At 46.1% G+C, this 21,992-nt stretch overlaps 2 protein-coding genes across 2 annotated transcripts in view; one reads left to right on the plus strand and one right to left on the minus strand.

Annotated features, from left to right (window-relative positions):
• AACS (acetoacetyl-CoA synthetase) overlaps positions 1-9,008 on the minus strand; it is a 37,667-nt gene extending 28,659 nt beyond the window's left edge. The window contains exons 1-3 of the mRNA XM_083874014.1: positions 8,760-9,008; positions 5,680-5,783; positions 2,739-2,859 (exon numbers count right to left, since the gene is read on the minus strand). Of these exons, the coding sequence (XP_083730140.1) occupies positions 2,739-2,859; positions 5,680-5,783; positions 8,760-8,877 (343 nt within the window). The 5' untranslated portion in view covers positions 8,878-9,008. The remainder of the gene's footprint in view (positions 1-2,738; positions 2,860-5,679; positions 5,784-8,759) is intronic.
• A 6,043-nt stretch (positions 9,009-15,051) lies between these two features.
• On the plus strand, positions 15,052-19,472 carry BRI3BP (BRI3 binding protein). Its single transcript, XM_083873976.1, has 3 exons — positions 15,052-15,155; positions 16,007-16,109; positions 16,737-19,472. Exons 2-3 carry the CDS (start codon positions 16,055-16,057, stop codon positions 17,153-17,155), a joined length of 474 nt encoding a protein of 157 aa, XP_083730102.1. The 5' UTR covers positions 15,052-15,155; positions 16,007-16,054; the 3' UTR covers positions 17,156-19,472.
• Positions 19,473-21,992: the final 2,520 nt, after the last annotated feature.

Genomic DNA, 21,992 nt, shown 5'->3' on the forward strand with positions numbered 1-21,992 from the left:
GCTGCAACAAAAAAACTCTTCTTTTTAATGAGAATCAAGTATTAATCAGTGGTATTTGTTCAGGAGGCATGAGGACATTTCTGAAAATAAACACATCTGCAAAAACAAATTATTCACTGGAGAAAGGTTGCTCTCAAGGAGGATTCACGATAAACAGATTACACTCACCAAGGGTAATTTATAACATGATAAGAACATCATTTTCCCTTTTTGCTCAGTTCTCATCAGGTCTAAGAAGCAGCACGAGCTGCCAAGCTCAAGTTTTATTACAGCAAGTCAGTGATTAGAAAATCTTTCATGTCCAGGCCTGACTTTCACTGTGCTTTTGGATCATCTGTCTTTGCCAATGTAGCACAAAGCAAACAAAGTAAACTGGACTCCCCTCACCTCTGCAGGGAGTTTTCCCTTTGTGCTGAATGTCAGGTGTTACATAAGCTCTTCATAAATCACTCGTGAAGCAAAACTAACAAAATTAAATGTTATGAAAGCAAAAATCTGTCACTCTAAAGTCCCTTTCCCTCAGTGGGGCTGCTGCAAAGGTGTGGCCTGGCCCATTTCCACTCTCCAGCACTTCTCATGAAGACACACAAGCCAAGGATGCCACAGGAAAGGTGAGCTGCACTCCCTGCTCCTTGCAGAGCTGCTCTCCTCACTCTGATGATATTTTTTTATTTTTTTGCCTTCTCAGACTTTCACACCAATAAATTTGGACTTACAGAGAGCAAGGGGAGCAGGTCATGATGTAAAACAAGCCAAGTCCTTGTTACAGACAGTTCACAAACTGAGCAGGGGCTGCCAGCAGAGCCTGGGTTCCCACAGAACAACAGGAAATGAGACACCGATCTTGCTCCATGATTAAAGCCCCAGGAGAAGAGAAATCACAAAAAGGATTCACCGTGGGAGCCAGTGACAAGTGAAATGCTTTAGGAAAGTTATATTTACATTCCTGTGCCCTGTGACATCCACAGAGCTCCCACAGAATCATCCCCAGGCCCCCAAACCACCACTCTGACCTGGCAGCAGGGAGTTATCAAAAAATACTCAGACTTAAGAGGTCTTAAGGAGATTAAACACAGCAGAAGGTCACGAAAGAAATGCAGGTGGAAGTCTGTTCACCACAGAGGAGCCAATTGTTCATTCCAGTGCCCATACAATAATCAGCTGGGAAATAATTCTGCTCCTTTTGCTATCAGCACCTGTGAATTTGTGACAAAGCAGTTTCTGATACACCCCATGACTTCCTTACAAAAAGACCTACAGAACTGTGTAATCCCATGTCAAACCAAGCCATTCACTGAATTGATAAGAATTCCTGTGATAATTTGAGGTGACAATATTTAACTCCACTTTCTCAAGCCACATGTTTAGCTTTGAACATGAACAAATCAATCACATCAATTCTACACACATTCAGAGTTGCTTTATTAATCAATGTTTGGCTTCCAGGTGCTCCACAAGATGCACTCAGCTACACTGACTTTTTTTTCCTCCACTAAATAAAACATAAAGAGCTTTTATAATGATCTCAAAATCTGAAAGTGATGACTAATTACTTTAAAGCCAGATTTTGGTTACAAGCCTTGTTTCCATCAGACTTCACCAGATCAATTCTCACTCCACCAAAACCAGGTCACAGATTTCACCATTTTCTTTGAACTGGTGGTTGATTTATATATATATAAGATCAGAGAGATCTCTTTCAATACCTCTAACCAGCAAAATGCAACTGATAAACATTTCTCCAGCAATAAGCTTGCAGAGAAGGTGATTGTTCTCACACAGCTGTTTAAAAACAATTTATTTGTAACTCAAAAGCTGATTCCCATGTTGCTAAAATCAGAAACTAAGATTTTTTTTTTTTAACACCTACACAATCAATGCACAGTTCACCATTTTCTCTGCTAAGGAGCTGCAAGGCTTCAATGTTCATTGATAACTATTAAAAAGCATCACTGCTTGGTCAGTCTCATGGGAAGGATTAGGTCCAGCACAAGGGAAGCCCCAAATGCAGCTCCCTGAGGAGACACTCACACACCTGCACAGGAATTAATCCCACCCAACAGAGATTAAAACTGGTTTTTAAAGTTACCAAAGGCAGCAGACAACAAAAAAATCTGTGTTTTATCACAGACCATCCTTTTGAGTGTATTTTAATAGATTTACACAGATTTTACCAGGCTCAAATCTTCAGCATAACAAAAATTAAGACTGAGATTTAGTGCTCCAGAAGAGTAAAACTCCAAATCTTCCAGGCACAAAACTCTTGTTTCTGTGGTACCAAAAGCAGAGTAAATTCCTGCCTAAATCTCATGTAGCTCTCATGATTCCTAAAATAAAAGGCATTGGAAGGGAGTGGGAAGGACATTATCAACCTACAGTGCCAAAATACTTCCTGAAGGCAAGCAGCAGGTGAGTACTTATAACAAATGTGAAATAACACCTCAAATACTGAATGATGTTCAACACAGCATGACCTCCACTGCTTTAATGCAGCTGAGCACATTCTAAGAAAGCCTCATTTAGCTTGCAAAGGATTTTCCAGATCTATATTCCCAGAGCATGTTTTGCTGGTTTGTTTTTTTTTTGCAGAACTGTATCTCAGATTGTGCAGCATTACTGACTTTATTACCCTTTCTCCTCCTCATCCAAACCAGTTAATTCCCACCTTTCATCAGAGCTGTTTCATCAGGCCCAGCCCTGTGGGCAGCAAATGAACACAAGGCATTAATTTCCCTTACTTGCTGCATAGAGGGCAATCTTGTCATTGTCCTTGTGCTTCAGCAGATTCTCTGCATAGTTCAGGCGGCTGCCCTTGAACCACTCGGGGACATCTGAGATACTTTTGGATGTATCCACCACCTGAAAGAAACGCATCCTTTATTCTTGGAGAAATGGAATAGAACTGCCTTTTTCACAGCTTTGTAGACAAGTCAGCTCATCAGTTCCAAGCTCTTTGCAGACTTTATTATGTTGCTATAGGCACAAAATGAACACACACACAGTCAGGTCGTCAGGGCAAAAAGAGGGAAGTTTATTTTTCTACTTTGGTTTATATAGATTTTGGACAATGAGGTTTCCACCTCTCCAACCACACTGGTCAAACTAGAAGTCCATCAACTGTTTTCTTTAAGAGGAAGGATCAACAAGAAGGACATTTTACAATAACATCACTTTGTTTACGTGAAAATCTGTGAGAATCTCCACCACAAAAATGCAAACATCAGAAGGCTGAAAAAGATGAAGAGTTCCAGCTTTTTATTCAAGATCTCAAATTTTTTAGGATTAACAGGATCCATCTACCTGTAAATGAGGATCCAATAAACCTGTATTAAGTAACTCCCCACTTAGGACTAAGACATGCAAAGAATTGAAAAAGGAAATGAAAAATCATTAAAAATATGGTCAGCTGAAACAACTTCCCCCATCTTGAACTAAATAAGCCTCAAAAGTATTAAACTACCACTGCGTAAGTCACAGTTAAGACTAAATTTAATAACACTGATAGGTAAAGAGCCCCTTAGCATTAGCCAGAGGTACAAATTCCTTCCAAAATGTCCCTCTGCTTAGTGATTCAGCAGCACATTTCTTTGGAAGTCTTTAAATAGAAACTTTATTTTACAGTTGTGTTTTTGAAAGCTTCAGTTTATACCCTCAGGTTCTCTCTCCTGGACTGCACATACATTAGAGAAAGAGCATTCCTTCAGCCCAAGTGAAAGGCTCTTCTGAAAGCCAAGTGAGCCTCAAAATACACCCCATTCCAGAAAACCCAATGGGTTTGTGCTTTGAGAGCAGTGTGTGCATTACTGGAGGCAATCTTAAAATTAACTTTTAACTTAAAACTCATGTGAAAGTGCCCTACTGCATTATTTTATTTCAAATGTATTTTCTAAAAAAGGGAACTCTGATTTCTTTGCTCCTAACAATTGGCAAGAGCTGAGTTATAACATTTATATTTTATCTACTCAGGCAGCACAAATAATTTTTACACTAACATGCATTACTGCAGCAATTAGAAGCTGCTCTTAAAACTGACTCACTTCTGACTTCCTCAGCCTGAAGAAAAGTGAGCAGAATGTTTTCAACATTTTCCAGGACAAGGTCCAACACAACTGGTTTTTTTTCTGGAGTGGAAAAAAATCCTTCAGAGGACTTCTAAGAGCTCCACTAGCACCAGGAGCTGGACTCATTCTCCAGTGTTTCCTCCCCAGGTAACACCTGGGACTCCCAGTTAATCTTTGGCAGTTGTGTTTTGTTAGATGAACATCCTGATCCCTCCCTTGGAGGCCCCTCCACAGGACCAACAGGTGCTTCTCACAGCAAAAGGAAAGACTCAGACACATCCTTCATTCAAAACCAGCTGCCTGTGAGTTGACATTCCACTGGCAGCACAGATTTGTACACTGGAGTGTCTCTGTTCACTTCACAAGTGGCACAGATGTCAACTGCTCCAGAGTGACATCTGCATGTCTACACCACACACTTAAAACCTTCACTAGGATTAAATTAAATCCTGGCTGGTTTTGTTCTGTGTACACAAGGTTTTCTTGTTTTTCTTACAACAACCTGTGGAAGCCAAAGCTGTTTCACTGCTCGGGAGCAGAAGAGGCAACTCTGTTTTGTTAAAAATTTTATTTACCTGAAAACAATGTTTACTTCCAGCAGAGAGCCAGGATCAAGCTGTAAGACACTTGAAATTCACCTTTTCAGCCCTCTAGCTACCAGAGACTAGCTTGGTTATTCTGACAGCTCCCAGATTTTGAGCTACACCTCCAGAAAATGTAAAGTTTAAGTGTTTATAGTGCTCAGACCACACACTTCCAAGCAGGTTAGTTCTGGCACTCTTGCTGCATTCACTCTTCTCAAGGGTGGGTCACATTCAATAAGACACCTGAGCAGCTCCATACCAGGAAGAACCACTGGATCCATCATATCACAACAGAAATCAGTAAAACAGGAAAAGCCAAAACAAACTTAACTAAACTCTGCAGCACTGGCAGCACTCTGAGGGAACAGATGGACTCCAGGCATTAAGGCAAGCCCAGTCCTCCCTACTAAACCCCAGGAAGGTTTCACTGCATCAAGTAATCAGCCCAACATCTTCCCCTGGGTGATGTTGGTGTCCTACACCAGAGCTCCATTTGCAAAATCTGCAGAGTCACCTTTCCTGCAAAGGAAACTCTGTGGCAGTGCCTGGTGTTCCACCAGCACCATTCCCTCAGAGATATCCCAAGCTGCACCTGACTGCAGAGCTTCCATAACCAGTTCTGCAAAGGCAGAGTGTAACAGTTGAGCTTATCAGAACTGACTCAGGGAAGGCAAACATGAACCTGACAGAATGCCAGCATTTACAAAATCAGGGTGATATTCCACCAGAACAATCCTAAAGCAGAAGGAAATGCATTGGCAGAACCCCCATGAGCAGGTAGAAACAAAAAAGGGTGCACAGGGCACAAGGACACTACAGCAGAACTGCTCAGGACAATAAAACTCAATGTTTCACTGTCCTAAAGTGCACCAGCAACAGAACACACCACCATCCACCACACCAGGAAATTCAGAGCTCGATCAATTGCTCATATCACTTCCCAGAGTTCCAAGAAGTGGGTCAAAAGATTGATTGTAACACCAGTTTATTTCCTCTTTGTGTTGCACTGGCTGCAAGATAAGCCCTGGACTTACCTCGTCATAGAGCCGGGAGCAGACAATGTTACTGTACTTCCAGAACTCTGCCCAGAAGTCTGAGTAGTTCTCCACTGACCACTGGTATAGATCATCATAGTTGGCTGGAAGGAAGAGACGTGTGTCAGCATTGCACAGAGAATTACAGGGATCTGCAAAAGCTACAATTAGGGATATACCAGATGAGGAAAACTTGTGGCTAAAACAATAAATCTGACCACAGAGTAGATCAGTTCTGCTCAAAGCAAGTGACTCTGGAACCAACAGAGAGTTTACCTGGACACCTGAACAGATGGCATCACTTCACCTGACTGTCACTTTGCCATTTGCCACCACAGAGACAGTGACCTGTTCTAAAAACTCCCTGCAATACCTACACACACACTGCAATTGAAGATTAAACAAGCCCTGCTTGTTGACACTCCCTATCTATCAACACGATCCTTTCACACAGCAAAAGATAAACAAGGCTTCCTGACTAGGGACATTCACTGCAAGGTCCCAGTCTGGGGCCAAAGGGTCTGATAGCTCAGTGATACAGAGATTAGAGGCACTCGTTGTCCAACATCAATGGCACAGGAAATTCACAGCTGATTTTCAGTGAATATTTTCAGTGAATGAATGTGAGGTCAGACAGATGCAACTCACCTTTTCATACTGAGACAGCATGAATGAAGTCAAACAAGATGTTTGCTAGCTAGATATTAAAACCATGATTTTCCATTAAAAACATGGAATAAGCAGTTTAAGTCTTGCCTGATTGTGAGACACACAAAGTAACCTGGAGTGTGCATAATAAACCCCACAATTCAAACCAAGTGCTGAAATTTAGTGAAAAACAGTTCTAGGAATGAATAACTGAAGCCAATTCCTCACAGCAAGCTTGGAAGTGACATTTCCTCATCATGTCCACAATATCTGAAGCTGTGCCAGCAACCAATTAAATATTTCTGCCATCAGTGACAGTAAGTTTCCTGCTCTGCCAACTGTTCCCTATTTGATGCCATCAGCTAAACCATTCAAAGGCATTTTCACCAATTATCTCTGATTTTTCAGCCTGTTAACCAGCCAATTGCTGCAAAAGTCATCTTTGCAATCCCCCTTCTACAAGGAGGACATCTTCCAGCTTTTTAAAAGAAAAATATTCAAAACCATCTCTGCACTGTTACTCACACTCAGCTACTACTAAACTGTTTCCCCACCCAGTCTGTCCCTTCCACATCTTGTTCTCACACCAGTCCTTTCCATCAAAGTGAGATTATCCTCTGGGTATTATTGATAGTGAAGGCAAAGACTCTTCTCCATAACAGATTTTATCTGCACATTGCCCAAATCTCAGTCTCTCCACATCCTTTTTTACACTCCAGAGTTACTCATCACTATCCTCTACTCCACACACCAGCTGCACAAAGACTTGACACGAGAATTCAAATTTCCATCTCCTCCTTCAAAACCCAATTGTACCACCTGCTCTAAGTGATCTGACACATGGAAGAAGCTCCAGCTCACTCCTAATTTGGGTTCTTACAGCACAGACAGTTTGTTCTGTTTTGTCTATACAGTTTGTTCCAAATAAACTTCAGCATGCAACTCCTTCAGGGCACAGGCCTGTTACTCAACAAGCAAACACAAATTTTATTACATTTCCAGAGCTCAGAGCAAAGACATTGTCTGAAGGATTGTATCACCCTCAGCTCTGCTCAGAGAATCTACATCTTAATGTCACAGAGAGCAGCCATTCTTTGTTGTGAAGAGCACCCAGGCCAGTGAGCACCAGTGCAAACCTAATAGAGGCTGACAAAGGCTTCTACTTGTACACAGGAATCCACTTTCCAATAGAGAAAGCCACTTCCAAGTGGGATGAAAAGAGTTCTGGTTGTTACAGCCATAAACACAGGCAGCCTTGTCTGAAATTACATTTGCACACATTGATCATATGTGTATCAGCTGCATCATCCCATCCACTGTCCAAACCCCTGGATTAAATTGCTTTCTTCCCACCCAGCAGGAGAGTTCAGACACCACACACCTGGATTCCAATGGGAAATCCCCAGCAGCCAAAATAATGACCTGCCTTAAGGGTGAGGAATTGTTTTCTGGACATGAACTGCCAGAAGCACCACTGACACTGCTGCCACCCCAGAATATGTCTGCTCATACCACTGACAGCTACACTGGACTGACAAACCTCCAAACCACAGGCCAAAACTACTCCTTTTACCCTCCATCAGATAAGTGATTACACAAGAAAGCTACACTAGCAACTTGGGCCCCAAATACTGAGTGAGAAGGACAGAAAACAAACTAGTCAGAACTGAAAGGTTTGACCTCCACATGCACTGAATTCTACCTGGCCCAGGATGTGGCTGAGCCCACAGAACCAGCACCACTGACTCCTGACAGCCTGGAGACACAACCTACACCTGCAGTCATAGAAAAAATATCACTCTGAGTTAAAAACACCTCTGGACACCAAACCCCTGCTCAAAACAGGCCTTATTTTAGTTCAAAGAGCCACACACCTCTTCACAGCCACAGAGGTATTCCTGGACAAACACAAAGCAGGAACTGCAGTAGATGCACAGCAAAACCCCTTTACCTTCCAACCTTATGCATCGTCATTCACCTCCCAATATACCTAAATATTACAAGACACGTCCTCTTCATAAAGAAACATGAAGATGGCCATAACTGCACTCTCCCACGCCTCTGCTGCTGAGGTTTCACACTCAGGCTCACCCTGACCTCATCCATGGCAATCCCGCCTTCCCACAGCCTTTTAAAACACCAAGTCACTCCGGTGCCTTTCCTGCACTCCGGGAGCCTCGGCAGGTAGCGCTGCCCGGGCCGACATCCAGCCACAGCAGCAGCGGGCACAGATAAGGTTATTTATTTTCCTTTCCCATCTGTAGGTACCTTCACAGCGGCGGATGCTGCCCCGGAGGCCTCTGGCCGAGGCTCAGGCAGAGCATCCCGCCCGTAGCTCTGTGCCCACGGGCACCGAGAGCTGATGAGCCCATGGATGGGCCTCACACCCACCCCGGGCCCCGCACAGCCCCGGGAATCGCCCCACAGCTCACCCAGGCGGAGCCCGCAGCTGCTGGCCACGGCGGCGCGGAACCGGTCCATGTGCGTGTTGCGCTTCGTGTCCGGCTCCCACATCACCTGCGACTCCATGATCTCGGGCTCCCGGGACATGGCTGCGGCAGCGGGGCGAGGCGAGCACGGTCCGTCCCGCAGACACTCTCCTCACAGGTTTAACCCTCACAGGTTCAACCCGCACCGCTCCCACCGCGCCCCGGCGCCGACTGCGGCCCCTCCTCCGTGCGCGCCCTTTAAAGGCGGCGCGGGGCGCATCACTCCGTCACTCCATAACCTTCCGCCGCGGAGAAAAGTGCGGGCCCGCCCCGCCCGCCCAGGGGCGGTGGGGACACCGGGGACCGGGGGAGGGGTGGAGGGGACAGCCCGGGCAGCGCGGGGTCACCCCGGCGAGCGATGAATGGGGAAGTGCCGGACACCCGCTCCCTGTCACCTCTAAAGGTCACCAGCCGCCGCAGGAAAGGAACCATCGCTTAGCGCTTTTCATCGCATCTCCGAAAAAAAAAAAATTACCGCCGCTCTGTTTATTTATTTTTTTTTCCCCCTCCAAGGAGGGGTGAAGAAGTGCCAACAAGTGTGTTTGAACCAAAAATGAGGCAAGAAACGCGTTTTTCCGTGGCCTCGCCATCCCGGCTGTGCTTGTGTAACGCTCCCAGCCTACACAGTTTGTACCTCGGATTAAAAGTTAATATTGCTGCTCTGCTTTCTAAATGTGGGCTCTGCCGGTCACCGTCGAGATGTTGCAACAACCGATTTCAGCCGGGAATTGGTGGTACTAAAGCACTTAATAACGTGTAATTAATTCACTGCTGATTTGTGATCTTTTAAAGGGTCTTTTAGATCCTAAAGGACTCCACGACTCACAGTTCACCCATGCTGCTTATGTAACTTATTCTCAAGGTCATGGTTTGGCTTCTAATTGATGGAAACATCAAAAATGAGAATTTGGTTACGCAGGAGTGGTGTCTGTGAAAGTAAAATAAGTCTAACAGATTGTAAACTTGCTCTATGTGCCGTTTAGATTTCTGTGCTAACACAAAAAATTAAATCTGAAGGCCGTGGAAATGTGATTTAAACAATCCGCGGTTTTTATTTGCCTCGAGACAGGCCTGAAATGTGGCGTATTTTTAAACAACTCTCCCCTGAGCCTAAAGGACTCGGGGAGGCAGAGGTGGAATGGGAACACTCTGTCTGCCTCCCTCGCCTTGGCAGCGCCCAGAGGTCAGAGCAAGTGTGAAATCCATGGCCGGACACCTGCCAAGCTCAGAGATAAGGGACCAGGCAGGACAGCAGTGCCAGTGTCCAGGTCCCAGAGGGTTCAATGGGCTGAGAATCCACAGCCAGCGCTGGGGAAACTCCCTGGAGAATCCTTCTTCCTGCAATCTGCTGAGGAGATAACTCATATCAGGCACATGTTGTGTACTCAAACAGGTTCTGTTGGTCTCATAAACACCTTCACAGCCCAAAAGGGGCAGGAGGGTTTTGCTTCCCACGCCAGCACAGACCTCAGACCCCCAGGCAGCCTCTTACCCCAGTGATGAACATCCTGCCTTGCTCTGGGGTGAGCTTTGGGACAGATCGAGAATTACACTACCCTTTACCCCTAGTGATGAACATCCTGCTGTCACCTCTGACTTTCTTGCTTTCGAGTGTTTGAACCTTTGCAGCCTGATTCTCACGCTGCTTCATGTAAACAATATTGTATTCTTAGAATTTATCTCTATGTTTTGCATAGTTGTTCTCTAAGAGAGAATTTGACTGATGGCCATAATGACCAATGGAGTCAGGAGGCTGTGACCTCCTTGGGCCAATCTGGGCTCTCTGTACAAAATGTATATAAGTAGAATTGCAGTCAGATAATAAAAAGCCTTCCATGTTTGACCTGCTGCTGCTTGCTGTCCTCTGTGAGGGTCCACACCCACGTCACAACGTGTTGTCCCTCTGAGGGCAAGAGTAACATCCTGCCTTGCTCTGGGGTGAGCTTTGGGACAGATCGAGAATTACACTACCCTTTACCCCCAGTGATGAACAGCCTGCCCTGCTCTAGGCTGAGTTTTGGGACAGATCGAGAATTACACCTGAGCAAACACCTGGGGGATGCCATCTATGGTTGTGATGCTCCTCACCAGGACTGGAAGCAAAGCTGTAATTTCCTATTTTTACTGAGGCCACCCCATGTCCTGAGTGAGTCACAGCCGAGGAGGGTGAGGCCACCCACTGTCCCCTGTGCTCTGGTGAGGCCACAGCACGAGAACTGGGCCCATTCTGGGCCCCTCAGTTGAGGAAGGACATTGAGGTGCTGGAGAAAGTCCAGAGACAGGAACGGAGCCGGGAAAGGGGCCCAGCCTGGAGAAAAGGAGGCTCAGGGGGGTCTGGGCCTACACAACTGCCTGACAGGAGGAGGCAGCTCAAAGGGATCAGGCTGTGCTCCCAGGGAACAATTAATAGGACATGATAACAGAGCCTTAAGCTGCACCAGGAGAGAAGTTTAGATTGGACATTAAAAATTTCTTCCCAGAAAGAGCACTTAGATACTGGACTGTATACACCCCAGGGAGATGGTGGAACCACCATCCCTGGCGGTGTTTAAGGTCTGGCAGGGCACGGCACGGCACGGCACGGCACGGCGGGCTCCGGTGTGGGTGACAAGGCGGTGTTATTGCAGGCTGTACCCGATGCCGGCAGCAACACCAGCCTCTCCTCAGCCGCAGCCACGCCGTGACCCCGCGCCCCGCCCGCCGCCGCCGCCGCCCCTCAGGGCCGGGCGGGCCCGGGCTGCGGACGGATCCCGCGCGGCGCACGGCGCCCGTGACGCCGCCGCCTCTGATTGGCTGCGGCGCGCCTGGCCCCACATCAGCCCAGAGCCCGCTCTCCTCGCGGCTGGGCCGACGGGGGAAGAGCCGACGCTAGCAGGGACCAATCGGCGCAGAGGTTTCTTAAGCCCCCCCCCTCCCTGCCGACCAATGAGCGGCCGGATCAGGGGGAGGTGTGCCCAATCAGAGGGGCGCTCTCATGCCGCTCGGCGGGCGGAGCGGGGGTCCCGCCGTGGCTCCCTCAGCGCTGAGGCGATGATGAAATTGCCCCTTTTAGGATAAAAAAGCACCGAATCGCTGAATCAATTCGGCTGGAAAAGACAGCTGAGGTAATCGATTCCAAACTATGACTCAACACAAGCCTGTCAACCACACCATGGCACCGAGTGCCTCATGCAACCTTTACTTAAACACTTCCAGGGCCGGTAATTCCACCACCTTCCTGAGCTGCCCATTCTAATGTCTAAAACACCCTTTCTTTGAATTTTCTTCCTTAAAAGCAGCAGCAAAACTGTCGCTTTCTCTCACCCAAAGTAACCTGTATTCCTAAAAAGAAAATGAGCAGTTAAATCACCCGAGAAGGGACCCAAAAATCCTCTTGCTGAGCTGAAAAAAGTGTAATTTAGAAAGGACTGACCCAGTTACAGCTCAGGCAGGAAAGGGTATGATGGATTTGCTGATAAAACTGGGCTTTTAGGGAAGCCTGAAAACACTTCCTCACTTATTAATAGCAGTTTTATATTGTATCCTTCCCTAAGAGGGGGTTATGCATACATATTCCCTGCCTTCATTCCAGTTTTCCCGTATCCAAACCAGTTTTCCCTCTTTCAAAAGTGACTTTGGGAAAATGGGAAGTAAAAGAAGGAAAATGAAAAAAACCTTTAATGAGAAAAATGGGCATTAAAAGGACTGCAGTGACCACTGCAATTAGTTTGGAGACTAGATTAGGACAGCCAGAGGAAAATAGCCTGAATAAGATTAACTGGAATTGTCCATTTTCAAATCTTTTTAAGCCTTGCCTTATGCCTGCTAATAGTGATAACAGGGTAGAAATGAAATCATGTTTTCTGCCTCGGATTAAATTAGGGGCCATTCAAATGATGCTTCAGAGCTGCTGAGCAGCAATAATAGTCGTGGGCTCTGAGGTTACCTGGAGTCACCTGTAAGAATAAATTGAATGATGAAATGCCTGGATCTATGAGATAAAAGTTTTGTAATAATGCCTCAAGGTGAGCTCTGCAATACCCTGAGGCCTGACCATGATCCATTGAACCAACAAGTGGATTAGGAAATCTAAAGATTTTGGAAAGGTTTTTTTTTTTAAGAAATTCTATATTCAGAGCATCAGCCAGCTGGTTGATGAGTCTGGATGAGAATAAGGAACTCCTGGCTTGTTTGGTGTCCATGATCTCTGCAATCTCTATATGGTGTCAGGAGTACAAGTAACCAGAATCAAAATCCAATGAGTTTGCAGAAAGGGGAAAAGAAATAAAAGGAAAATGAAAAGGAAAAAAATGCCATGCTATTCCTTTGAGCATAATGATGACTTTAAAAGAGAGAAACCTGTGATCTGCTAAAACTCAGACACCTAAAAGCCCCCAATTTTTTTCTAAACACTGTTCAAATTGTTGTTAAATCCCTGTCTCTGAGTAAGACTTACCCAGTTATTTTACTGAGGAAACACTGGTGCCTCCTCTGTACAGTGAGACCCTCACCAGAACACCTTTCTATAAACATTCCAGCTCTCCTCATCAAGTAATTCAGTGTGGCTGAGATCTGGGTTTCATGCCATGATGCAATGTATTCTTTGAGCAGACATTTATTTAAACGAGGAGAGTGAAATCCTGTGTAATTTCATAAGAGCTGGGCAGCTGGACAGATAAAGGTACCTGAAATAGGCTCGTTGAGGTCAGGGCATCAATGAAATGCCAGGAAAGTTTCCCAGATTATCCTGAACTCATGGAAAGGACAACCTTTGAAGGCAGCCACCACCACAGGCCTCTGAAACTCTGTGAAGAATAGATGGGAAGAGACAACAGGCACTTTGGAGAAGGGATTTTGAGGGGATTCCACCATGGAAATTCACACAGAGAAATAGGAACGTTCCCAAATTTGCACAAACGACACCCATTGAACCATAAACAGCACAAGGGGACACAGAGAAGCAAATCAGAGAATTATAGCAGGCACAGAAAACAACACTCACAACAGTTAATTATCATCAAGTTTATTTGTATCATGAGGCTCTTTACATGCAAGAAATGCCCCAATAGCTGACATTTAGTGTGTGCTCAGAGTTTAAGCACAACATGGAATTGAGGGCAGATAACCAGAAGAATCAGAAGAACCAGAAGAAGATAACCAGAATATTCAGAAGAACCTCAAAAACACCTTTCATCAGCTACCTATCTATTCTGGAAGAGGATGAGGCTTCAGACCATACACAGGTATGAACAGATCAGCAAATCTGAAATGAAAGCACCCTTTATAAATATATAAAACATCTACATCCCGCTGAAATCGAATCCTAAGTACCTTCCTGGATGTGGGCCCAGCCCTTCCAGGGCCAAATAGAAAACATTGCTGAAAGGTCTAAGCCGTTCTGCTAAATGTGAAAATAAGTGCTTTGGCCAGACTAAAACTGGGAAAAAGGCCATAGCAGAGATGTCTATATTCTAAATATCTACTCTGCTGCCAGGCTCAGGGTTGGCAATCCCTGCTGGGCTGAAATAATGAGTCAGATTGGAGGCTGGAAAACAAAGGGGAATGGGCAGGATGTTAATGAGTGTGGAGAAAAGGGGCAAAAAAACACCAGCACAGCTCCAAAGGGTCAAACCCACACAGCAGTGGAGTCATGGATCTGTTTTCTAAAGGGCTAAACCTGGTTCACCTAGTTCTGCACGAACCTTCCTCAAATCACTGGCTCAGCTCCAGCCATCCAACTGAACTCATTCCAGGAAAGGCGCTGAAGGCACACGGATCACAAAATCATCTCCCGCACTCTCTCCTCATATAAGAGACTCTCCAAAACCGCAAATCATTTGTGGCCTGGGCTGGACCTCATCCAGCACCTCCTTATCTCTCTGACACTCCGGATCTGGGCACAGCCCTGCGGGTTCTTTGGGGCGGAGCAGAGTGGGAGGCGAGGCTGTGACCATTATTTTCCCTCAGGGCGATTTTCCCGGCGGTTCCCTCAGTGATTTCCCCCTCACACTCCCCGCCGTGGCCGGAGCCCCGCCCGCCCGCCCGAGGGACGCTGGGGCGCAGTTGCGGAGCGCGGCCGGCGGGCGGCGCTGTAGAGGCGGAGGAGGCGGCGGCGGGCGCGGCGGGGCGGCCATGGCGGCGGCGGCGGCGGCGGCGGCGGCGGCGCGGCGGGTGCAGCTCCGGGGGCCGCTGCTGCTGCTGCTGCTGCTGCTGTTCCTGCTCGGAGCGGCGGGGCCCGGAGCTCAGGCGGCTCGGAGCCGCGGGGCCGACCGCCAGAACAGCCTCCGCCGCGCCGCCAGCGGCCTCTACCAAGGCGTCAGCGGCCTCTTCGGCGAGGACAACGTGCGGGCCCTGCAGAAGGTGAGGCGCCGGTTTGCTGTTCGCCCACCCCGCTCTCCCCTACGCTTATTTCGCTTTTTTTTCCCCTCCGCCTCGGTGTTCCGATGATGATCGGGGGGATTTTGAGGCACAGCCCCTTGTCCCCATCGCCCCCCGGTCCCCATCGCCCGGCCTCGTCCCGGTGCGAGGCGGCGGAACGGCCGGAGCGGTTTGGGGAGGAAAACGGGAGGCCGGGATTGCAGCCAGCGGGGAGAAATAACAGCCAAACGCTGAAATAAAGGTGGATTTAGGTGTGGGGACACAGCCAGGGCCGGTAGCTGGCGGTGAGGAGCGCTCCGGCTGAAATCCGGTCTGTCTCTGCAGCAGCAGAGCATCCTGTGCTCGCAGGGCGGGCCGAACTTGCAGGAAGGCAGGAGCTGTGCCTTCCTCTGTTCCTGCTCTCCTCGGCCTCTAGGAATGAAGAAATAATAAATTCTGTTGAATTAATCTCTAAACACACCTGAGATTTTTGCGCGTGATGCCAGGGACATCTCTGGGTTGCTTGATAAAACTAAATCTTTGGGTTGCTTTACCGGTTGTTGGTGATAAGTGTTTTCTCTAAGCTTCGAAACGATAGTAAAGCCTATAAAGTGCATTTTTAAATCCTGCCAACGTATACATTTACATGGCAAAATACTTACAAAACCGATAATTGTAATGCATAAATTCATGATTCACAGAGTTGAAAAAAAATTCAGATTTACATTTTTTTTTCCCATGGGGACTATGAAATAATCCGCCCTTCTTGCTTAATGAATGACAAATAATTCTCAAAGTGTTACTTTAGGAATTGAGGAATTTTTTATTTTTTAATTTTCAATTTTATTTCTCAGTTTTTCTCAAGGTTGACAGAGAGGTTTGTGAATGGGGTGGATGTATTAATGGACACATTCTGGAGGATATGGACTGATTTGTTAGATGTTCTTGGAATTGATGGTAAGTGTGATGCCTGCTCACCCTTGAACTGTCTCAGCCCGTATGAGTGTTTACAAATGGGAAAAACAATTACATTTTATCATGCTGCTTAAACATCCATCAGGGTTGTCTCTCTCTGCTTCACACGGCTTTGATTTTCCTGTTAGTATCTTCAAACAAGAAGACTGAACCCCACCATTCCATTTCTGTGTGTGCATCCACAGGATGTGTCTAGAATGAATTACCAGTCACGGTTGGTTCCTTGGTGTCATCATTAAATGGATTCACACAGCCGGGAACAGCGCGGGGAAATCAATCAGGGCTAGAGAAAGGAAAGATGCACTTGAGAAAGCTTGCACTTTTACAAAGCTACATGTAGCCCCAGTATGAATTTTGACCTCAGGCTCTGGAGCGGTTTGTCTTTAAAGACCTTTCCTGGAATGAGTTCAGTTGGATGGTTGGAGCTGAGCCAGTGATTTGAGGAAGGTTCGTGCAGAACTAGGTGAAGCAGGTTTAGCCCTTACTTTAAAAAAACAGGGCCATGAGGCCACTGCTGTGTGGGTTTGACCCTTTAGAGCTGTGCTGATGTTTTTTTACCCCTTCTCTCCACGCTCATTAACATCCTGCCCGTTCCCCTTTATTTTCCAGCCTCCAACCTGACTCACTATTTCAGCCCGGCTGCGATCGCCAACAACCCGACGCGCGCCCTCCTGCTGATCGGTGCCATTTTACTGGCCTATTGGTTCTTATCCCTCTTCCTGGGATTCTTCTTTTACCTCCTGCACATGCTCTTCGGCCGCTTCTTCTGGATCGCCAGGGTGGCCCTGTTCACCCTGTCCTGCGTCTACATCCTGCAGAAATACGAGGGCGACCCCGAGCACGCCGTGCTGCCCCTGTGCTTCGTGGTGGCCGTCTACTTCATGACGGGCCCCGTGGGCTTTTACTGGAGGAGGAACAGCAACAGCAGCCTGGAGGAGAAGATGGACCACCTGGATAGTCAGATCAGGCTGCTGAACATCCGCCTTTCCAGGGTGATCGAGAACCTGGATAGGGGCAGCGAGCAGTGAGTGAGCCCTGCCCTGTCCTGCCCCACCACCCAACACCAGCTCTGGGGAATTCCTACAAGCACTGTCTCGAGCCGAAGTTACAAAGCAACAAAAAAAAATCACATGGTAAAAAAACATAACAAACAAAAAAAAAAGCGTGCAGAATTATAACTTTTCATCGTGTCTAAGACTAATTTGTCTAGGTTAAAACGCTCAAGCCGGTAGACTTCTAGGAGAAAGAAAAAAAAACATACAAAAAAAAACCATTTACAAAATTCAGCTGTATATTCAGAGTTTTATCCAGTACTAGAATTTTCTCAGTAGATGAAACGCTTACTTTTACAAGCATTTAAAAACATCTTTTGTAAAGTTTTTATAAAAAGCAAATTGAGTAGTCTTTCAGATATTGAAATTGAGTTAAACATATGCAAATTTGACACTTTAACAGTTAAAAAGAAAAAAAAAATATATCTCAAGCTACCAAGCACTTCCATTGAGAAGTAACTGCTGTGGGTCCATATTTTTTCTTCAGAGTCGTGAATGTTTTTGTGTTTTTGTTGGCTTATTTCATTGCCTTGAAGTTGCCTTTCATAGAGTATCAGATGAGGAATTTTCTGGTATCCAGGCCAAAAAATTCACACCATAGCTTTTAACAGGAGGTGGGGAATGAGGGGAGAAGGAAGATCTGAAGTCCTTTAAATGCCAGTCCAATGTGAGGAAGCGCACGTGTGGCATTTTATCATTCCATTTCATCCCAAGAACTTTAATTTAATAATGTCTGGAAGGAAATCTGGTTTAATAAATTGGCACAGAAGGAAGATGTGGCGTGACAAATTGTAATTCACAATTCAATCTGCACAATGGAGCGTTTTCCAAGCTTAAGTGCATAGAGTAAAATGTGATTTTTTTTTTTTAAATCTCAGGACCCACATACTTTCTCAGAAAAAGGCAGCAGTTAAAACACAGTGCAAATGTATTGTTGCTTAAAGCTTTCTCAGGACCAATAAGCGGCAATAAATTACCTTCAGGAAGATCTGGATTTTTTTCTAAAATCACCATAGTTTTATAGGAGCTTTTTGCTTGAAGTCTGTGTCCTCATTAGGCTTTGGGAAAAGCGAGTCACCTTTCAGAGGAGGGTGTAGGAAACGGTTCTCTTTCAAAGCAGTGGAGCTTTGAAGCCATTTTATTTTGCAGGATTTCTGTATTTCTTAAGAGCTGACGAGCTTGGTAGGGTATCACTGGCTGTGCTGGTTTACTGAAACAAAGGTGACCTCAGGGAAAGGAAGTCTGGAATGTGGTTTCACCTGGAAGCAGCAGCATCCAAGGACACAGATGTGTGCAGGGAGGAGAAGGAGGCATCATCTCCCCTCTAGAGATGAGCACAGTGGTGATACCACGAGGGGTAGGATGGAGCACAGCTGAGGCATTCCATATTCCATATTCCATAGGGTCCAAACGAGCAACTACATCAAAAAAACGCAACAAAAATTGGTCTGTGATGGGGCCTGGCTACAAAGCAAGGGAACAAGGAGGAGCAGGTTCCCCAGGTGTGCCTGCCAGTGCCAGCTCTGGTGGGACAGGCTGAGCACAGCTTGTTCTTCCACTGGGCAAAGCTTTTTTGTTGGATGTGATGCTTAACTGAATGTAACTGTGGGGCGAATTTCTTTTTTTTTTTTTTTTTTTTTTCTCTTTATTGCTGGAGTTTAATGTTCTTCTTGAAATGTGTGTGCTACTTACTTGCCTAACCTCTTTGGGTCTGTGTGTGACATTTCCATGGAGGTTGTTTTTAAATCCATGTCAATGGCCTTGACTCCTGGTGATCACTTTAGTTCAACACGGTTGAAGTTCATATGCACTTGGCACGGTTGGAATGAATTTTGATTTTTTATGTCACCTGTAAATCCCCCTGCACCCCATTTATTAACAAGTATATGGTTTAGAGTTATTAAATAACTGGTTATCGCAACTTAAAATCTTTCCTGTGAGCAGATAGGGACTATGGCAACAAATAGTCCAACTTTGTCAAGCTGAAAATGTGAATTACAGTAAATTCCTTTTTCCAGCTCATTTTCCATAGTATTACAGAGTCTTCCCTATAAACTCAGTTCTCCCTTCTGTTGAGCACAGAGGACTGGGCTAAAAAAAAAAAAAAAAACAAAAAACAAAAAAACAACCTGGAAATTAGGAATTGACTAGTAAAGCTTGTCAGGTCTTGATGTGTTTTGTCAGATTTGAGACCTGAGGACCAAAGTTTGCAAACCTCGCTCATGTCAGCGGCTCCATCGCCTTCTTAGGACAACGTGCATGGGTCAGTTTGCATAGATTGTATTTTGTGTAATCCATATTTAACGTTGAAGTTAAAAATACTGAATCATTTATATATTAAGAGTTGTCTATGAGGAAGGTTTCCTTAAAAGTATTATATAAAAGTTAATTTGGATTATAGTTTTTCCCTCTCTCGCTCTAATAATTTATCATAGTTTTGTAAAATCAGCTCTCTTGTATTAATACTCTTAATTTCGATCACCCTGCTGCTTGAAAAATGGTATTTTTATATTTACTTGCATCCCATGTATAGCAAAGTATTATGTGAAAAGCAGTATATATAAAATTGGGTATTTTTAATCAGTATTTTTCCCAGCACTCAGTTTTCACGTTAGTCAAATTCAGAAGTAATGATTTTTTTAAAGCACAATCTAATCTTCAATATATATATATAAATATATATATATAAATATATACTTTAAAAATGCTCTGTATTTTTAAACATGCACTGTAGTGAAAGCGCTTTTGGGGACATGAATGTGGTCTTGTATTTAACCTCTTTCAACTTTTGTAAATACCTTTTACAAGTATTTTCCATACTGGGCCATCTAGTTTATCCATGGAGGGGTTTTGCTGTTTTTTAGAAACCCATTCCAGTGGCTGCACTGCTTTTGTATCCCACAGAGCATCCCAGAGATGTGTCACCTGTGGGCAAAGCCAGCCTGGCAGGTGACACTTTCCTAGGGCTGGGGTGGCACTGGACATCCCCAGGAGGTGACACCTGTCCCAAGCTGGGGTGGCATTGGAAATCCTCACCAGGTGACACCTGTCACAGGCTGGGGTGGCACTGGTCAGCCCCAGGAGGTGACATTCACCCCAAGCTGGGGTGGCACTGGATATCCCCAGGAGGTGACACCTGTCCCAGGCTGGGGTGGCACTGCACAGCCCCAGGAGGTGACACCTGTCCCAGGCTGGGGTGGCACTGGATATCCTCACCAGGTGACACCTGTCCCAGGCTGGGGTGGCACTGACAGCCCTGGTAGCTCCTGTTTTTTGCTGTGACTTCACGGAGCAGGGGAACAGCTCTGGCACAGCCACGACCTGCTGGGGCACAGGTGACACGGGGACAGCATCAGGCTGCTCCCACAGGACAGATCCCACTCCTGGACCTCCTCTGGAGAAACCATCACTGTGTGAGTGGCTGGCACAAGCTCTGAGGAGCAGCTGTGGCTGCCCAGGATCAGGAATTCCCCGGGATTCCCAGGTTTTTTCCCCACCTGCTTTGGGAGCAGCCTCTGGAACTGCTGCAGTGTTTTCCTTGGGCGGCTCCTGCGGACGCACACGCCTGTAGATAAAACCGACGTGTCCTGTGGAACGTGGCTCTTCCCCAGTGGATTTTGGGTGTCAGAGTGCAGTGTACAACCCTGGTGTAGCTCAGTGCTGTACTTCTAGCGCGTCCTTCACTTCGTGATTTGCTTCTCAAGGCTCGTCGCATCGTCGGTGTGGAAAATAGACCAGTATCAACCTTAGCTCTTCGGTGGCGTAGAAGTGTTATAAGTGTGGTTTGCCTCACATACTGATCTGTATTTGGCAGCTAATGGCGTTCAGTGACCATGAGTTCTCTTTGTCTGGGTTGGGGAATAAAAGGTTTTATCGTATCCGCATGTATTTTAAACTTTTTGGATAATTCCATCGACCTGTGATGACAGCACATGTAAAAAAAATGATCTTTTTCCTTTTATTCAGAAGTTATATTTGCTGTGGTAGCACTTGTTGTTGGCACTGATGGTAGTGATTTCACATCCTGTTTTGTACATCAGGTTTCATGATTACAGTGTTTAAGTTTGTACAATTGTTTATGTGAAAAATGATTTGGTCTGAAGAGATGCTGTGTGTTCACTTCTGATCCCTAGACACATACGAGATCCTACTGGTAGTACTGTTAAGTAGTTACAACTGTTACCAGACTTAATTTTTACAGAGCTTTACATGCCTTTATTTATTCCTTTATCGGACCATCCAAACCATGTACTCCGTAGTTCAGTATTTGTAGACCAGTTTCACGAAATCAACTTAAAAAAAAAAAAGGTATTGTGGCAAAGCTTCGAATAAATGTTTACTGAGACTTTGCACTGAGCTGCGAGTGCCTGGTGAGGCTGCCAGAGGTGGGATGGGATGGGATGGGAGAGGAGGGGAGGGGAGGGAAGGGGAGGGGAGGGGAGGGGAGGGGAGGGGAGGGGAGGGGAGGGGAGGGGAGGGGAGGGAAGGGAAGGGAAGGGAAGGGAAGGGAAGGGAAGGGAAGGGAAGGGAAGGGAAGGGAAGGGAAGGGAAGGGAAGGGAAGGGAAGGGAAGGGAAGGGAAGGGAAGGGAAGGGAAGGGAAGGGAAGGGAAGGGAAGGGAAGGGAAGGGAAGGGAAGGGAAGGGAAGGGAAGGGAAGGGAAGGGAAGGGAAGGGAAGGGAAGGGAAGGGAAGGGAAGGGAAGGGAAGGAGTGGGATGGGATGGGATGGGATGGGATGGGATGGGATGGGATGGGATGGGATGGGATGGGATGGGATGGGATGGGACAGGACGGGACGGGGTGGGATATGAAGG

Source organism: Zosterops lateralis, assembly GCF_965231275.1.
Source record: "Zosterops lateralis genome assembly, chromosome: 17".
Classification (NCBI taxonomy): domain Eukaryota; kingdom Metazoa; phylum Chordata; class Aves; order Passeriformes; family Zosteropidae; genus Zosterops; species Zosterops lateralis.